The sequence below is a fragment of the Lepidochelys kempii genome, chromosome 10 (genome assembly GCF_965140265.1).
Source record: "Lepidochelys kempii isolate rLepKem1 chromosome 10, rLepKem1.hap2, whole genome shotgun sequence".
NCBI classification, from domain to species: Eukaryota; Metazoa; Chordata; order Testudines; family Cheloniidae; genus Lepidochelys; species Lepidochelys kempii.
Window position 1 is genome coordinate 78,145,237 of NC_133265.1, and position 16,484 is coordinate 78,161,720.

Here is a 16,484-nt window from a genome sequence, read left to right on the forward strand (position 1 = left end):
ATTGCAAGACTACCAACAGTTTGGGTAGCCTAATGGATGAGTTTTTTTCATGTTGGAAATAAATCATTTAAAACAGTCAAAGTTAAAAATAGAGTATTTAATTTAAAATTTGTACCCACTGTTTATAGAAGATAGCCATGCTGCCAAACATAATAGCCCCCCTACATTTCCCCCTTAAGAATTTGTTTCTTCAAATCTGACCTTCTGAAAATTCCTGGAAACTGACTTTTGGAAATGTTTACAAGTAAGTGTCAAGGATTCTGATTCTGCCAAATGAAGACCAGTGTACTACGCTGCTAAGACACTTACATGGTACATTTCATATGGTTAGGAGACGTTTCAAAGGTCATTTCATTATTATCTCTGCAGTTACCTCATTTCATAATACATGTTAAAGGTTGATCTTTTTTTCATCCTGATTGCGCTTTTCTGTAACTGTCACTAGCATAATATAACCTCAATTACCTAAATGTTGCTGGGGACCTGAAATAATTTTGGATTAGCAAGAAAATCTTTGATATGACAGATATTGAGGTGGGGACATGATGCTATCTTGGATAACTGACGTTTGGACATTGAGAGCTGAACTGTAGTACTGTTTGCTAACTAACCACTATTGATAATTTGGCCATGTCCGCGCTACAGGCTTCTGACGGCCTGGCTATGGTGGTCAGAGGCATGAGGAGGTCTGATCCCTGACAGACCTAACTGTGCCAACTAAAATCCTTAGTGTAAAACCTGCAAAACTGTGCTTCTGTTATACGTTGAATAGGTTATTTTTATGGAGTGGGGTTTTTTTGGGGTTGAGGGGTGAGGAACTAGAATAAGCTAAATCAGCAAAAGTGCAGTTTTGCCAGTATAAGCTGTGTCTGTAGGAGGAGTGTTTTGCTGGTATAAGAAACTGGTATATCTATAACAGCAAAGCGTTCCTAGTGTAGACATGGCCTTGATTAATCACTATACAGTTTAATCAAAATCAGGCCTGGCACATTGGCACTTCAGATGTCTTCTGATAAATGGTAAAATACTAGCTAGAGTGGTAACTATATCTTATTCTCTCTTACGCCATAAAGCAAACTAATAATAGATAACGTGGCGCATTTTCCCTATTTTATGCAAAGAGTTTGTTTGAATTGTGGGGAGCAAGATGTGTGTCCCACAGACTTACAGGATTTGTTTCATTTCCAGGTATTACTTGTGGTCGTACTTGTCTCGCTGTTTTAGGAAGAATTGGGACTTTTGAAACTCGGTCTCTAAGAAGGATTCCTTTTAGAAGTTTTTCAGAAACACCAGCATACTTTGCTTCAAAAGATGGCACGAGCAAGGATGGTTCTGGCGATGGCAATAAGGTAGTCTGCATACACTACCTATTGCTTAAAGGGATCTCTTAACCACACTCCTTTCTGAAATTTTTACCTACTGTTACAAGTTACCCTTCAGATTACTGTAACTGAAAAGATTAGAGGAAAAATATTTTCATTGTATGGTTTGTGCCCTTGACAGTACACAAATACTTTTATTGTCACTTTCTCCCAATTGTTTGGGTCTTTCAAACAGCAAAAAGTGTGATAAATATTTTGAAAATATTGTGAAATATGGTTATAAAATCACAAACATTTGCAGGAACTCACATAGAAGTGGTATCTGAAAGTCTTTTAACACTTTTTTAAAAACTGACTACATCTTAGTTTGGTTTCTTTAAACCAAACATATTATGGTTTTCTAATTACTTCTGTAATATGTTGCCATGGAACTAAGAAAGAGTGCTTTGTGGAAAAGACTCATTTTAGTCTTATATGTTTAATTGCTATTCTTCTTATGAACTTACTTATAATCTTTGTTTTACCCTGTTCTTTGTCTTGTACCTGCAATTAATAATCATACACCTGAAGAATCTGCTTACCTGATGGGTTGTTCCTTAGTCAGCAAGTAGGATTTTGGAAAGTGTATGGGGTACTTCAATAACTTTTCCTTACACTGATATTTCGTGGAATGTAAAGGACTAGCCATGGGGCATGGACAGATGTGTTAATTTTTCAGAGGCTTCTGTGTGTGAATATAATTATTTTTAAAGTCAGTCTATAGCTGTTATGATTACAGAGAAAACCTTCAAAATGTAAAGAGGGCGTAACCAATGTAGTGTTGTCTATATAAGTTTGCAGAGACCCTGAAACAATAGTTTTGAGATGTGGACAGCCCCATCTTTCAGTGAGTGCTAATTAAGATATTTCAAGTGTCAGCATTGTTAGCTATTTCCTTGCTAATCAAAGAATGTTAAAAAAAAAAAAGGGGGGGGGGAGAGATAGAGAAGATATTTCTATTATTTCCCAAAATGTGGGATGTGCCTTAATTTAGAAGTTGAGATGGATAGGCCTTTAATAACGTGTCGTGGGACTGCAGGAGGGCACAACTAGTTTAATTTTACCAAATTGGGGCTCAGCTTTCAAAAGTTTGGGAACTGATGCCTTAGTGGTTAGAATCTAAATTTTCAAAAGGGACTTGTGATTTTGGATGCCTTAATTTCTGAGTACTCATTTTGAGACACCTTGAAAGGGCCTGTTTTTGAGAGGATGGGTGGCCAGTATGTTCTGAAAAACCAGGTGTCTCAAATGTATTTCAGGTTGAGCATCCAAAATCACTAGTCACTTCTTCTGTCTCTTGTGACATGCTGCTTCTTCTGGCTTGTTGACAGGAAAATGTTAGCCTGTTTTTAAGCATAAAATTTTAAACTCTCTTACTGTAGCTGTTTGAAGTCTTTTTTCAAATACTGAAAATAGAGTTTTAGCTGCCGATTTTTTAACTTTTTTCATTATATACTGTGGTATGTATAATGAAACAAATCTGAAATTCATTGTCTGGAACTAACAATTGAAATATTATTTTATTGTTTCTCATTAGAAATCTGTCAGTGAGGGAGGCAGTAAAAAGTCCAGTTCTGGAAGCTCGGGGAAAGGAGGAAACCAGCTGCGGTGCCCAAAGTGTGGAGACCTGTGCACACATGTAGAGACCTTTGTGTGTAAGTGTTAACAAAGGATTATTGTGTTCTGATTTATATGGGTGATTCTCCATTTCTATAAAACATTGACATTATTGCCAAACTAAAATTTTAACCATTCTGTTCCGATAGCTAAGTTTTATTTTGAATACTGAGAATTTCAGATACTTATGCCATGCATATAAATATCCAGCTATGATGGTGTTAATCCAGAATAATGTCACTGACACTGTAAATCAGGAGGAACTGCATGAGTATAATCAGGAGCAGAATTCGGTCAACAGTATGCAGAGCAATATTGTGAACAATGTAAGCTTATTTTACCTATTACATTTTGTATCTTAGTGGAAGAAGTGTTCATGTAGACAATATTACTTCAGCTCCTAACTGGCTTTCTAATGAGCATGTGCATGATTTTTTGCTTATTTACCATTAAAACCTTTTTCTTAAGCAATAGGAAGAGTAGTATGAATTGCTGATCCACTAAGAGAATCACCACATTTTAGAATATATTAGAAGAAATATATGTTTTGGACCTTGTAGGCCAGAATAAGAGCCATAGTGTGTTCAGAAGAGTAGTTGAGTTCACAGTGAATGGGGAAAAAAAATCTTCTAACATCAAATGCCAGACCACCACTGAAGATCAACCTTATTTTTGAAGTGCAGCCTTTGCCTTCCCTGGACACTTGGTATACTGTACAGCAAGAATTTTAATACATTAAGTTTAAAATATTTAGAATTAACTCTTTTGAACAGAAGATTAAAGAGGTTGTAGCACACCAGAGATGTTGAATGGAGGAGCAATGGGGAGAGGAATACAACTATAGGATTAAAAGTAGTCATACTTAAAAGCACTTTGGACAGATAAGCTGAGGCAGTAGTGTAGAGCAGCATGAATCCCATGCCTTAGGGTCTACTGGAGTGAAGCACAAACTCTTGCTTACCTAGCAAGTGACAGAGGTCTCTAAAAATTGGGTTGTCAGAGCACAAATATTCATCAGCTGCTTTTGACAAGACTTAAGGATGAAGGTCTCATGAATAGCCAGGTCCGTGCTGTTAAGGGTTAAAAACAAGGTCAATTTAAAGTCCCTGTATAGAGTGCAGGGTAGGTGTAATATCACAGATACCTAAACTAAAAAACAGATTTCTGATGCTTTGTTCTGAACAAACTGTAAACAGATAAGCCTTGATAGGAAGGTACTGCAGTTATCCAACTTTATGGTCCCAAGGACATGTCTTGGTGTTGCAAGATAGTCCCAAGATAGATAAAGGATCAGTGTGAAAGAGGGACTGATTTTCAGAAGTGTTAAGCTCCCGCAGCGTCTGTTGTTTTCAGTTAAAAAGGTATATGCTCAGAATTTCTGCAAATTCGGCCCTAATTGCACAGCTGGAATAAACACTTCAGACCCTGTTCACCATATGGGACTTTCCACAGAAAGGGTGTAGTTGAAAGTGAGGAAAAGATTCTTAATCTGACTCACCATCTTCTAAAGACACCCAGTTGTAAACAAAGACATCAGGAAACTGAGTCTCAAAATTACTATCTCCACCTAGCTTACCACCAACGCCAGGGCTGATGATGGGGTTGTTTCTGTGCATCCAGCTGGAAACATCATCCAAGAACTGCTTCAGAGCAGAGATCAAACTTGTTGGGTCCATGGACAACAGAGAGACATACTTTAACCTGTGTTTAGAAGTGATCTTACCATGAAGCTCATACTCTTATGGTGTAGGAGATAAGCTTGCCTGATGAGATATTTTCAATTTAAAAAGAAGACCAGAGCCAGACTGGAACCTAACCAGGATATCATGGGGCACATAAGACTAAAAACCAATTACCTTTCCTTATCTGGAGAATTGAGGCTGATGGAAGTTTGAGAGAACTCAAGCATCAAGATACAGTGAGAGGATGGCCTCTTTTGGGCAGTTGGATGTTCCTAATTTCTCATCCCTCTTGAGATACTGGGATTTAAAGAGTCTTTTTAGACAATGCAGCATTGCAACAAGTAAGAGTGGAACCAACTCTTTTCTTTTGTTTAGGGCTTGTTAGAGAAACAGAATGGAGGGAGAGCTGTCATTGGATTCCTAGTAACTATGATCTTTAAGAAAATCAGTTGTAGTTGCTATAATTTGTCAGATATTCCTTTAAGGCTTACATAAAAATTTCTTCCTGAATCCATTGGACTCCTTACATCTTTTTCCAGTTCTCTTTCAAGCTGTTAATTTGAGTACATTTTTTTCCTAACTCAGTCTGTTTTTGTTTTACTCTACTTATTTTCTTTTCTGGGTTTATTTGCACTATAGAATGCAGAATAGCTGTAGGGAAGCAAGCTGTGTTCTCGTCCTCCTTAAATTGTCAAAATTCCCATCCAAGTTCCATTCCCATTCCATTAATGGGTGGTTGTATTCTATGAAACAGACTATAACTTCATTTTCAGCTAAGCCTGTAATGCCACTACTTTAAAAAGACAAAACAAACCTGTTGTTTTGACTTGTAAATCTTCAGTGTTTTAATTATGTATTTACTGACTAAGGAAAACACATTTATCCAGTATGTGCCCCACACACTTAAAAAATTAAACATCAAATTAACTCTGTACTCATCTTGAGATGATTAACAGAATGCTAAAATGGAATTGAGTCAAATAGCTTCTTTATAAATGAATCAAGTTGCAAAGAGCCATTGAGTGGTGGAGTGACAGCTTGACATTCCAGTGCAGCTTGTTTGTAATGTGCTTCTTCATCACATTGCTGCAAACCTTGCACAATAGTTTTGTGATTCTCTGCTATTCCAACACACTCATCTTCTTGGGCTCTTTGGAGGGATCTTGGTGGTTTTTACCCATTTGTTCAACGCTCCTTGTACCTAGCACTAGGTGTCAGGCTGTGTGGAGGGAAATCCTGTGATCAGTGCTTCCCTCAGTGAGATGAAAATTCATGCCTGAGAGGTGAAGTCAAAACCACCTGTACCTTTCGAGCCCGAGTACTCTTAAAAACAGGCATTGTCATCCCCTCGCTCTGCCAGGATGAACTCCCTGCCCTTTGCATACTCCAGAGCAGGGTTTTCTTGTCATGTTGAAACCTGTTAGGAAATTAGTGGATTTCCTGCCCCTTTTTCCTTGACATCATGCTCTCTTAGAGCAATTGCAGTGTAGTAACTATCTCCACCCCAGAGTGTAGATTCAAGCTTTTTAAATAATACTATTGCATGATATGTGCAAAAACTTGATGCAATGCTCTGCTGTGGTGTGACATGGCTTGCACCTTACCACTATAAATACTGACTTGTAGTGTGCACAGCCTTCAACATGCCATGGGAGCCAAGTCAACAGCCAAGCTTAACGTCCTTTTCACTACCTGTTGTTGTATCTAAACATTTGCAGACCTCATCATGCCAGTGAAGTTATTTGAAACTGGAACTATTGCATAGACATTTGTGTGTACTTATTAATATAACGTTATTGCTGGCTCTGGAGATCTGCAGAGCTTCTTATACCTCCTCTGTCCTGAGGAAATTGCTAAAAAGTGTGACCTTCTGTGAAGCTGGTGATGTAAAATGTTCTGCCAATTGCCATTGACCTTATCGTTTTAGAGTCTAAAATAAGTGAAGTTTACATTTACAGCGTCTGTGAGGCATCACGACAGTGTTCAGCAGCCCAAAAAAACAAACCAAAAAAACAACCTCCCACGGTTTTCTAGTAGTTCTGGTTCCTTCCTATTTGAAAATGACCATTGCTGTGGAAACTAAGTGATCTTATTTTCCTTTGTCACAGCTGTGGGAGGGAGCATGAACTCGTGTTCGAGCATGAAACTCCTAGTCAGAAGATCTTGGTGCTAATCTCAGCTCTGTCACTGACTTGCTCTGACCTCAGAGAAAATCACCATTGTGCCACATTTTTCCCTATCTGTAACATGGGGGAAGTAGTTACCTCAGAGGGGCATTGGGAGGTTTAATGTTTGTAAAGCACTTTGAGATCTTCCAATGAAAGCTGCTGTAAAAGTGCAAAATATAATGCCTCTCCTTTATTTTCCTTTTGTTCCCATGCTTAAGAGAGTGAGTATGCATCCAATGAAGTGAGCTGTAGCTCACGAAAGCTTATGCTCAAATAAATTGGTTAGTCTCTAAGGTGCCACAAGTCCTCCTTTTCTTTTTGCGAACACAGACTAACACGGCTGTTACTCTGAAACCTATATTCATGTTCATTCTGTGGTGCTAATGTTGAGTGCTAGCATTATGTGAGGGAGGAGAATGCTCCCATGGTACTTGTAGTCAATAAGGATGTCCGGGATGTTCTGAGCTTGTGCAAGTGCACACACTCTTCCTGTGATACTGGCAATCGATAGTACTATCATAGGAGGGTAGCTTGCAAGCGAGTGACCTTTGCTCTTCTTCACTTGCCCCCTCCCTCCTATGATATCAGCGGTTCATATTGTTATCCCTGGAGTGTTCCATCTCCTCTGTTCACTTTGCTTAAAGGAATAGGATTAAGAGGAATGAGGTTTCCACAGTGCAGCAGCACTTCGATAATCTGTTAAAATGAACAGTTTTGTATATTTTTTTAATAAAAATCTAATTTTATTTTTGCAGCTACAGAATTTTGAATCGTATGTATCTTTTCTGTTGGATGAGTTTCTCCTAACATCTGCTCTATGGGAAGCATGAGCACGATGTCAAAAATGTTTTGGTTCTTATCATAGGTCGACAATAAAATTACCCAGAATTTGGCTGTGTAATCTGTTTTCTAGAGACTTTTTAAAAGTTCAGAAGATTGTTATAGAGTTCTTCACCTGGTCATTTTAATAAGGAGTAGTTATTTGTCTAAGTAGGTCATACTGCACCTATTTGGCACACTTAAGAGGACATTCAAGTGCTGGAGCAGGAATTGACACTTATGTTGGATTATGGTTCTGTTCTTTGAAATAATCTAGAACAGATGCCATTTTCTTTGCTTTTCTGAAACAGACAATAGCTTTAATAGTGCAAGTCCACAAGTTATTATAAAGTATTTCTGAATCTGATTTTTTGTCTTCCTTTGAAGTCTGAGTTGCTGCTGTCCTAAAAATTGATTCCCAAAGGCAGCAAAATGTTCTTAAGAAAATCTATTATTTGTTCTTGAGGTTTTTATTATGACTTCTCAAAAAAAAAAAATCTAGAACACTATTAGTTAATTTTTTAAGTGATAACCAAATGTTGCTCACTGGAGAGCGGAAGTCATATGTATTATACTTCACATTTTCCTATAGTCTAAATGTGTTAATTGAAAAATTGTCACTACTGAGTTAGTATATTTGGATTGAAGCCATTCAATATACTGCCATACTACATTAAAAGAAACTGAAATACTAATTAGATATAAATTGTTCAAAATTGATTAGACATTCGTTGACACAAAGCAGAGTTTTGTATAGTCTGTGGTCTTATGGGAAATTTCCAGACCCCAATGTCCACCTTTCGCGATAGCCTGATTAATTCCATGCAGGGGAGCACACATGAAGGGGGCACTGTTACTTTTTCAGCTTGTGGGCCAGGCCCAGTAGTTGTTACCTCTCTCTGTGTATTGTGGATTCAGTTGTGCTAGTCTGTTCAGAGCCAAATTACGTGCCTTCCCCTGTGCATACAGGATTACAGAGCTCCCTGTGTTTTTTATGCTCCCTCCACATATCTCAAGTAGCATGAAAGGGGTTGCCACACTTGGGTGAATTTCATCTTTTGAATACAGTTGTTACTGAGCAGAGCACCAAACTGGAAATAGCGACCTGCCTTCTTTTCCTAGGTCTGTCACTGTCTGATCTTGGACAAATTGCTTTGCCTCTCTGTATGAATATCACCATCTGTTAAATGCTTTGTAAAGCTTTTGAGGTGAACAGATGAAAAGTGCTGTGTAAATGCAGAGTATTTACTAATATTGTCTCTAGATTTGATGTTATCCCAACTTAAAATATACTTGGAGGCAGAGGAGGGAATTAACAGAATGTCCCACTGTATTTTCCACCGAATGCATCCGATGAGGTGAGCTGTAGCTCAGGAAAGTTTATGCTCAAATAAATTTGTTAGTCTCGAAGGTGCCACAAGTACTCCTTTTCTTTTTGCGAATACAGACTAACACAGCTGCTACTCTGAAATTTATTACAGGTGTTTATGTTCTGTGTAGCATGAAAGTAGAAAGTTGAATGAATGTCTAAACAGTCTCTTACCACTTTGTTTTACTTTTTTTTATAGCTTCCACCCGTTTTGTGAAGTGTGAAAAATGTCACCATTTTTTTGTTGTGCTGTCAGAGGCAGACTCAAAGAAGAGCATCATTAAAGAGCCTGAATCAGCAGCAGAAGCTGTGAAATTGGCATTCCAACAAAAGCCACCTCCTCCACCGAAAAAAGTATGGTTCTTAATTTCACTGCAGTTTGCTTATCTGCATTATAGCATATTTGAATGTTAAACTTTGATACAGATTTTTAAAATTAAAACGTTCAATTGGGACATAAATCCAAGAAATGATAAATTAGTTCTCCCAGATTTAAAGATTTTCTGCTTGTATTCTATAGGACATAGTGAAGTATTTTATTGAAGGAAAAATTTGTTAGTTTCATAATCTTTGGTTGTATTTATGTATTGGATAGTTAATACTTAGTTCCATGACCTTTATTAGTTTATATCACAGACCATGAAACAAAATTTAAAAATCAAATCTGTTTAGGTCAGTTAGTATAGTCTCCATTTATGGGCCATGCACATTGTGCTCCAAAAGCCTTGGAGTTCAGCTCCTTTTATGCATTAGAATTTCAGAATTTGATGTCTCTTAAACTCAGGTTTTGTTCAGTTTTAGATATCTGTCTTCTGTGTTAATTTTGTACCTCTGGCACCCTGTAATGCTTTGATGGTGCATGGGTGGCTTAGAAATATAATTATTTTTATTTATTTATTAAGTTAATTTTATTTTTTAGATTTACAACTACCTCGACAAGTATGTTGTTGGTCAGTGTTTTGCCAAGAAGGTGCTTTCAGTTGCTGTGTACAATCATTACAAAAGAATATACAACAATATCCCAGCTAATCTGAGACAGCAAGCAGAAGTTGAAAAGCAGACTTCTTTAACACCAAGAGGTTTGTAGAATGTTTCATATTTTTCTGATAAAGTATATTGTCTCTGTGGACTTTTTTCCTGTACTCATGCAATATTGCCATATATGGTGCTATAATAAATGCAAGCAGTTATTGTACATGTAAAACTTGGGATGAATTCAGTGGCATGTGATACCTGCATGAAGAATATATTATTGGCTCCTTACTGATTTTGTTGGATATATAGACATAAATGCTAGATAAAAGCAAACATTTTCAAAAACTAGATGACTAAGTAGTCCCAAATAGGGAGCTCTTAGATCTGACAAATAAAAGCTAACATGGGGATTTCTTGTTTGTAAGACGTTGATTACACCATGAAATGTATTCAGAAGAGGGCAAGAGGTGGAGCAAATATATATATATATTTTTATATTACTGTTTTCATCCTCTCTCTCTTAGAATTAGAAATAAGAAGACGGGAGGATGAGTACAGATTTACAAGTAAGTGAACTCTCCTCATGTCCTCCTCTGCAATATTTACTCTTGAAATTAACATCCGAACAGTAGTTTAGTGGTGGCTTGGTTGAAATTATGGGCCAAATCCTGCTTACTTTTATTCAGACAAGTAGTCCATTGACTTCAAAGAGCATTTGTGACTGAGGCGGACAGGATTTGACCTTGTATATAATTCTACATGGAAGGCAGGTAAAGTGTTAACCCACAAGTTTCTAAATAAGTATTTGTACCAAGAATTAACCTTGATTAAAAAGAGTGAAAGTTTAGACTTATTTACTCAGTCTGAGATATTGGCAGTATATTTTCCTTGAATTTCTATCTGATGCCAAATGTCTAAGGCAAAGGGAAATGTGAATCACTGCCTAGTAGGTAATGCCTCATGCCAACTTTTGTATAGTATTAATCCTTCAATGCTATGTTAATATATTTGCTACAACATAGTTGTACTCTGAAAAGTAACTGTCAAAATGGCATTGTGCTGTTCCATGTTTGTCTCATTGACACCTGGTCACATTTGCTCGGCTCACAAGTTAAAGTATTTTTTCTAACTGCAAGCTGACTTTCAGACTGGGTTCTTCTTGCCTCATGCACCATCCATCATCTGTAATAAGGCTTCTGCAGACCAATTTATAATCCTAGTTACACCTGGTCAATTCCATTTTCTTTCAAGTACAGATTTCTGCCTTGCAATTGGAACTAGTTAAAATTCTGCTGATGGACGAAAAGGAATAGAATCCAGTTCACACTCCCATCTTTCTGTTGACACTGCAGTACTAACAAATAAAGGAGTGTTTAAAAAATAAAGACCTTAATTTACCACTAAATATTCACGGGTCACAGATCTGTTAGGAGTTATTTTTATATAGTCAATTTTTAGAGTAGAACTGTACATTGTTTTTGTGTATATTAGTAGTTTGCCAGTTTTATATAAGTTCTTATACTTTTGCCAGCATTATGGTATCTAAGTGCCTTTTGTTTTTATATATCTATGTATAGGAGAAAATACTTGGTAACTTGCTTTGTGTGTGGACTAGGAATTTTGCATGCACTTGTTTAATATACTAGAATGCTTTAGATAAGTCACTATACAATTCCTATTTCTGTTTGAAATATCTTCTCAAATATGTAAAAATCTGCTTATGGAAACATACAGTATGTGAATGCAGTTCCTCTTTTTTTGGTGTTTATGCTAACTGTGTTTGTTGCAATCCTGTCTGTAGACTGCAGTACTTTCTTAGGTAGGATTACTGGCTCACAGAACAAACTACTGAAAGATTACAAGAACCATCAGTTAAAATTTTAATTACGTGCTCAACAGTAGTGTCAGATTCTGCCAGTTCAGGTTAAACCTGGTTCTCAAACAATGCTTTTATTGTTAATTTCAGAACTTCTGCAGATTGCGGGAATAAGTCCCCATGGTAATGCTTTAGGAGCATCAATGCAGCAACAAGTGAACCAGCAGATGCCTCAGGAGAAACGAGGAGGCGAAGTACTAGATTCAACCCATGACGACATAAAGCTTGAAAAAAGTAATATTTTGCTGCTTGGACCAACTGGGTCAGGTATGTAACTTAACACTTCCCTAGATTTTGAGTACTTTGGGAACAGAAGATAAAAATATTTTTATTATGTTACCAGTTGAGTGAATAAAACCATGGCATAGAATCATAGAAATGTAGGACTGGAAGGAGCCTCGATAGGTCATATAGTTCAGTCCCCTGTTCTGAGGCGGGATTTAATGTTGTCTAGATCATCCCTGACAGGTATTTGTCTAACCTCCAATGGTGGAGATTCCGCAGCCTCCTAAGGAAGTTCACTCCAGTGCTTAAACACCCTTACAGTGAGGAAGTTTTTCCTAATGTCTAACGTAAATCTCCCTTGCTGCAATTTAAGCCCATTACTTCTTGTCCTGTCCTAGGTGGATAAGGAGAACAATTTTTCACTCTCGTCTTTATAGCAACCTTTGACATACTTGAAGACTATGTCCCCACCCTCAATCTTCTCTTCTCCACACTAAACAAGATGCATTTTTTTCAATCTTTCCTCATAGGTTACGTTTTCTAGACCTTTAATCATTATTGTTGCTCTTCTTTGGACTTTCTCCAATTTGTCCACATCTTTCCTGAAGTATGGTGCCCAGAACTGGACACAGTGCTCCAGCTGAGGCCTTTTCAGTGCTGAGTAGAATGAAATAATTACTTCTTGTGTCTTGCTGACAACACTTCTGCTAATATATGCCTGCATGATGTTGGCTTTTTTTGCAACAGTATTACATTGTTGACTCATTTAGTTTGTCATCCACTATAAGCTCCAGATCCTTTTCTGCAGTACACCTTCCTAGGCAGTCATTTCCCATTTTATATTTATGCAGTTGATTATGCCTTTCTAAATATAATACTTTGCATTTGTCCTTATTGAATTTTATCCTATTTATTTCAGACCATTTCTCCAGCTTGTCAGGATCATTTCAAATTCTAATCTGGTCATCCAAAGCACTTGTTACCCCTCCTATCTTGGTATTGTTCCTAAACTTTATAAGTATACTCTCTATGCCATTATCCAAATAATTTTTGAAGATATTGACTAGAACCAGACCGAGGACAGATTTTGAGGTCCTGTTTTAAGAAATTTCAGTCTCCGGTGGCTCTTTTTTGCAGCTGGTTAATAACAGGAAAAACAGCAGGAAGTAGAAATGCTAAACTCCAGTCTTCGCTGTATAGTATGTTCTTATCCTAAACGACAAGAAATCTATATTGAAACATGCTGCATGTTGAAGTTCACTTAAAAACAGATTGAAATTAACGTTTCCTCCATGGAATAAAGTTAGCATTTAATTCTGCACTTCAGACCTGGGTACTGCCAGCTTATATTACACCTCCCTCCTTTCCAACTACCTGTCTGATCCAGTTTGCTCTCTGCCATACTTCAAATGCATACATTTTGATGATTTCTTTCAAGCACAGGACAATGTTGAGTGTAATCATTGGACTACAAGACAAAAGTACAATGCACAGTTTTTATATCCTGATAATGGTGCCTGCAAATCATATTTTCAAAGGTCTTCAAATCCAAGAAGACAGGTGACCATCTGGTGTTACCCACAGGTACCTCCGTACTGTGGAATGAGAGTGGCTCATCTTGGTCAAAAGTCAATTGTACTGCACGCTTCAGGCAGTTTTCCAGAACGATCATATAAATACCTTGCTAGAATCCATTATAGGAATCATACCTCGGCTACTAGAAGTGAAAAACAACAGTTACTATAAAGACTGATAGCGTGGAAATAGAATAGTCTGGAATCAGGTAGGGAAGAAAAAAATCAAAGCGCACTCTGCGTGGATGAAATTCAGTATCAGGAAATTCTATGTGCTCAGAAAATCAGTTCTTTAAACCCAATTTGTTGTAGGTGCTTTATTTTGCATGTCATAACCATATTTATTAATGTGTCTACTTGGAACCTGATCTTCAGAGATGTGGAATACCCAGTGCAGTCCGGTTGTATTGTGTAGATGTTCCCACCTCTTAGGAGCAGGTTATTGATGAATGTAGTGACTTAGGCCTGGTAAATGCTGGGAACTTACTTCAATATAGCTATGTCTCTCAGGGGTGTGAAAAATCCACAGCCCTGAGAGATGCAACCTAAGTTCCCCGTAAGCTGCACGGCCATGCAGCAGCCTATTTAGTGCTGAGCAAGTGCTCAAGGAACCCGCCTGGGGACTGGCGGGGGTAGCGGCGCATCCCCGGCCCCACCTGGCCCGGCCCGGACCTGCCGCGGACGGGTTGGGCGGGGTGGCCCGGCCCGGACCCAGCCAGCACCAGACCTGATGGGGGAGGGGCACCTATCCTGTGGCCCCAGCCCCGGAGCTGCTGCAGTGGGAAGAGGCGCCTCCTCTCCCCCCCCCGCCCCCACCAGCCCAGGTGCTGCTGCGGGGGAAGAGAGCTGGGGGGAGTCCTGTCTCCCCGCCAGAGCACCCTCCTGCACCACAAGTCCCTCATCCCCAGCCCCACCCCAGAGCCCGCACCCCCAGCTGGAGCCCTCTCTCTCCCACCCCCACCCTCTGCTCCAGCCTTGAGCCCCTCATCCCTGGCCTCACCCCCGAGCCCACACCCCCAGCCAGAGCCCCGGCCCTTAACCCCTCATCCCCGGCCCCACGCCAGAGTCCGCATCCCCAGCTGGAGCCCTCACACTCCTGCACTCCAACCCTCTATCCGAGTCCTGAGCCCCTTCCCATGCTCCGAACCCTTTGGCACTACGCCCACCACATGAATTTTGTTATGGGCACCAATGTGACGGTCACGTGTCATACATCATCTCCATATTGGTGCCCGTAACAAAATTAATTCTATACATGGTTGGGAAAAATTAGAGGGAACGCCAGACGCAGCTATAGTAACCTAACCCCCAGTGTAGAACAGCACTAAAATTCTCCCATTGACCTAGCTACCATCTCTTGAGGAGGCGGATTACCTACGTTGACAGGAGAACGCTTCCCGTCAGTTTAGGTGGTGTCTGCACTGAAGTGCTACAACAGCGCAGTTGCAATGGTGCAGCATTTTAAGTGTTGTCAAGTCCTTAGTGTGAGTAATAGACATGCATGTCAGTCACTCCATAGGGAACTGACTTCCTGCTTGTTACCTTTTTGGTTCACTCATTTTAAGGCATCGCTCTTTTGATTTTAATTCACTCTAACACTAGAGGAAAAATAGTGCCCATGTGCATAGCTGTAATTGAAAAAATCTTTTAAACAACAAAATGCAGCTGCGAAGACAGTCTCTGTGATTCGTACCCCTAAATGGCAGCTGCAATTGATGCATGGTATTTTATGACTCAGTGGTCCTGTACCCACCTGTGCTTAGCGTTGCTGGGAAGGGAGAAGAAGGCTGTTACTGAATCTTCCTTCATTACTCAGTTTTCTCCCCTTAATCTGTCATTAAAACCATGTTAAAAATATAACTGTCATGTAGCTAGAAAAAAATGTGTTCATAGTTTGCAGACTTCTCATGGTAAGCTCAAGATGATACGTCCTGGTTAGAAAAAGATGCCATTTCACCTTCTAAGCCACAGCTGTTGTTGGGTCTAAAAAGGAAAAATTATATTTCAGTTTTTAAAATATGTCACTGAATAAACAAATGAGGTTTGCACAGTGCCCTGAAAGTTAACAGATGAATGGCAATAACTTAACATTTCATTTATATGGCACGCTGTTCCAATATTTAAACACACAAACTTGTGTTAACTGTAGTGTATGTATCATAGCAATCCTGAGCAAAGTAATAGATTGTCATTAAAATGTATGCAACTTGGCAGAATCAAAAGATGACAGCATACATTGTTTGATAAAGCTAGCTGACCCAGAAAACTTTTGTTGAATGAATATATGAACATTTTGGCTTCAATTTAGCTGTCTGATGATAAAGAATACCACACTAGTTATGTTCATTGAGGAAAAATGTTTTTGGTCTTCTGTACTGCCACAGAAGTAAATTATTAATATTACAGAACAAGTAGTAGGGGGTTTTTTTTGTTTTTTTTTTTAATTTTTAGGTAAAACCCTGCTGGCTCAGACTCTAGCTAAATGCCTTGATGTACCTTTTGCTATCTGTGATTGTACTACCTTGACTCAAGCTGGCTATGTAGGTGAAGATATTGAATCTGTTATTGCAAAACTACTGCAAGATGCCAACTACAGCGTTGAAAAAGCTCAACAAGGTAAACTTGAACTATGTGTTCTCTGATGTTTGTCCGCAAAATATGCATGACCCAATTAAATTCTGTAAGTTGGTGTCAAGAATCATTTTAATAATTTAGCATTCTTGGTACGTATACTTGACTCTTATTTGATTGATTAATAAGAATTTTTAAAATTAATTTACTATTATGAACAGGTATAACAAGTTATTCCTTTATACAG

General features: G+C 38.6%; 1 protein-coding gene across 4 annotated transcripts in view; it reads left to right on the forward strand.

The window, feature by feature from the left end:
* Nucleotides 1-16,484, forward strand: part of CLPX (caseinolytic mitochondrial matrix peptidase chaperone subunit X) — a 33,986-nt gene that overhangs the window by 5,134 nt on the left and 12,368 nt on the right. For 2 of the 4 annotated variants that reach the window (XR_012154097.1, XM_073304324.1), the window contains exons 2-8: nt 1,189-1,349; nt 2,899-3,016; nt 9,216-9,370; nt 9,936-10,095; nt 10,516-10,557; nt 11,958-12,134; nt 16,118-16,282. Coding sequence is in view for 3 of the 4 variants with exons in the window: in XM_073304324.1 (XP_073160425.1) it covers nt 1,189-1,349; nt 2,899-3,016; nt 9,216-9,370; nt 9,936-10,095; nt 10,516-10,557; nt 11,958-12,134; nt 16,118-16,282 (978 nt within the window). In the remaining variant the exon portion in view is untranslated. The remainder of the gene's footprint in view (nt 1-1,188; nt 1,350-2,898; nt 3,017-9,215; nt 9,371-9,935; nt 10,096-10,515; nt 10,558-11,957; nt 12,135-16,117; nt 16,283-16,484) is intronic. The other 2 variants (XM_073304326.1, XM_073304325.1) reach the window with 2 other exon arrangements.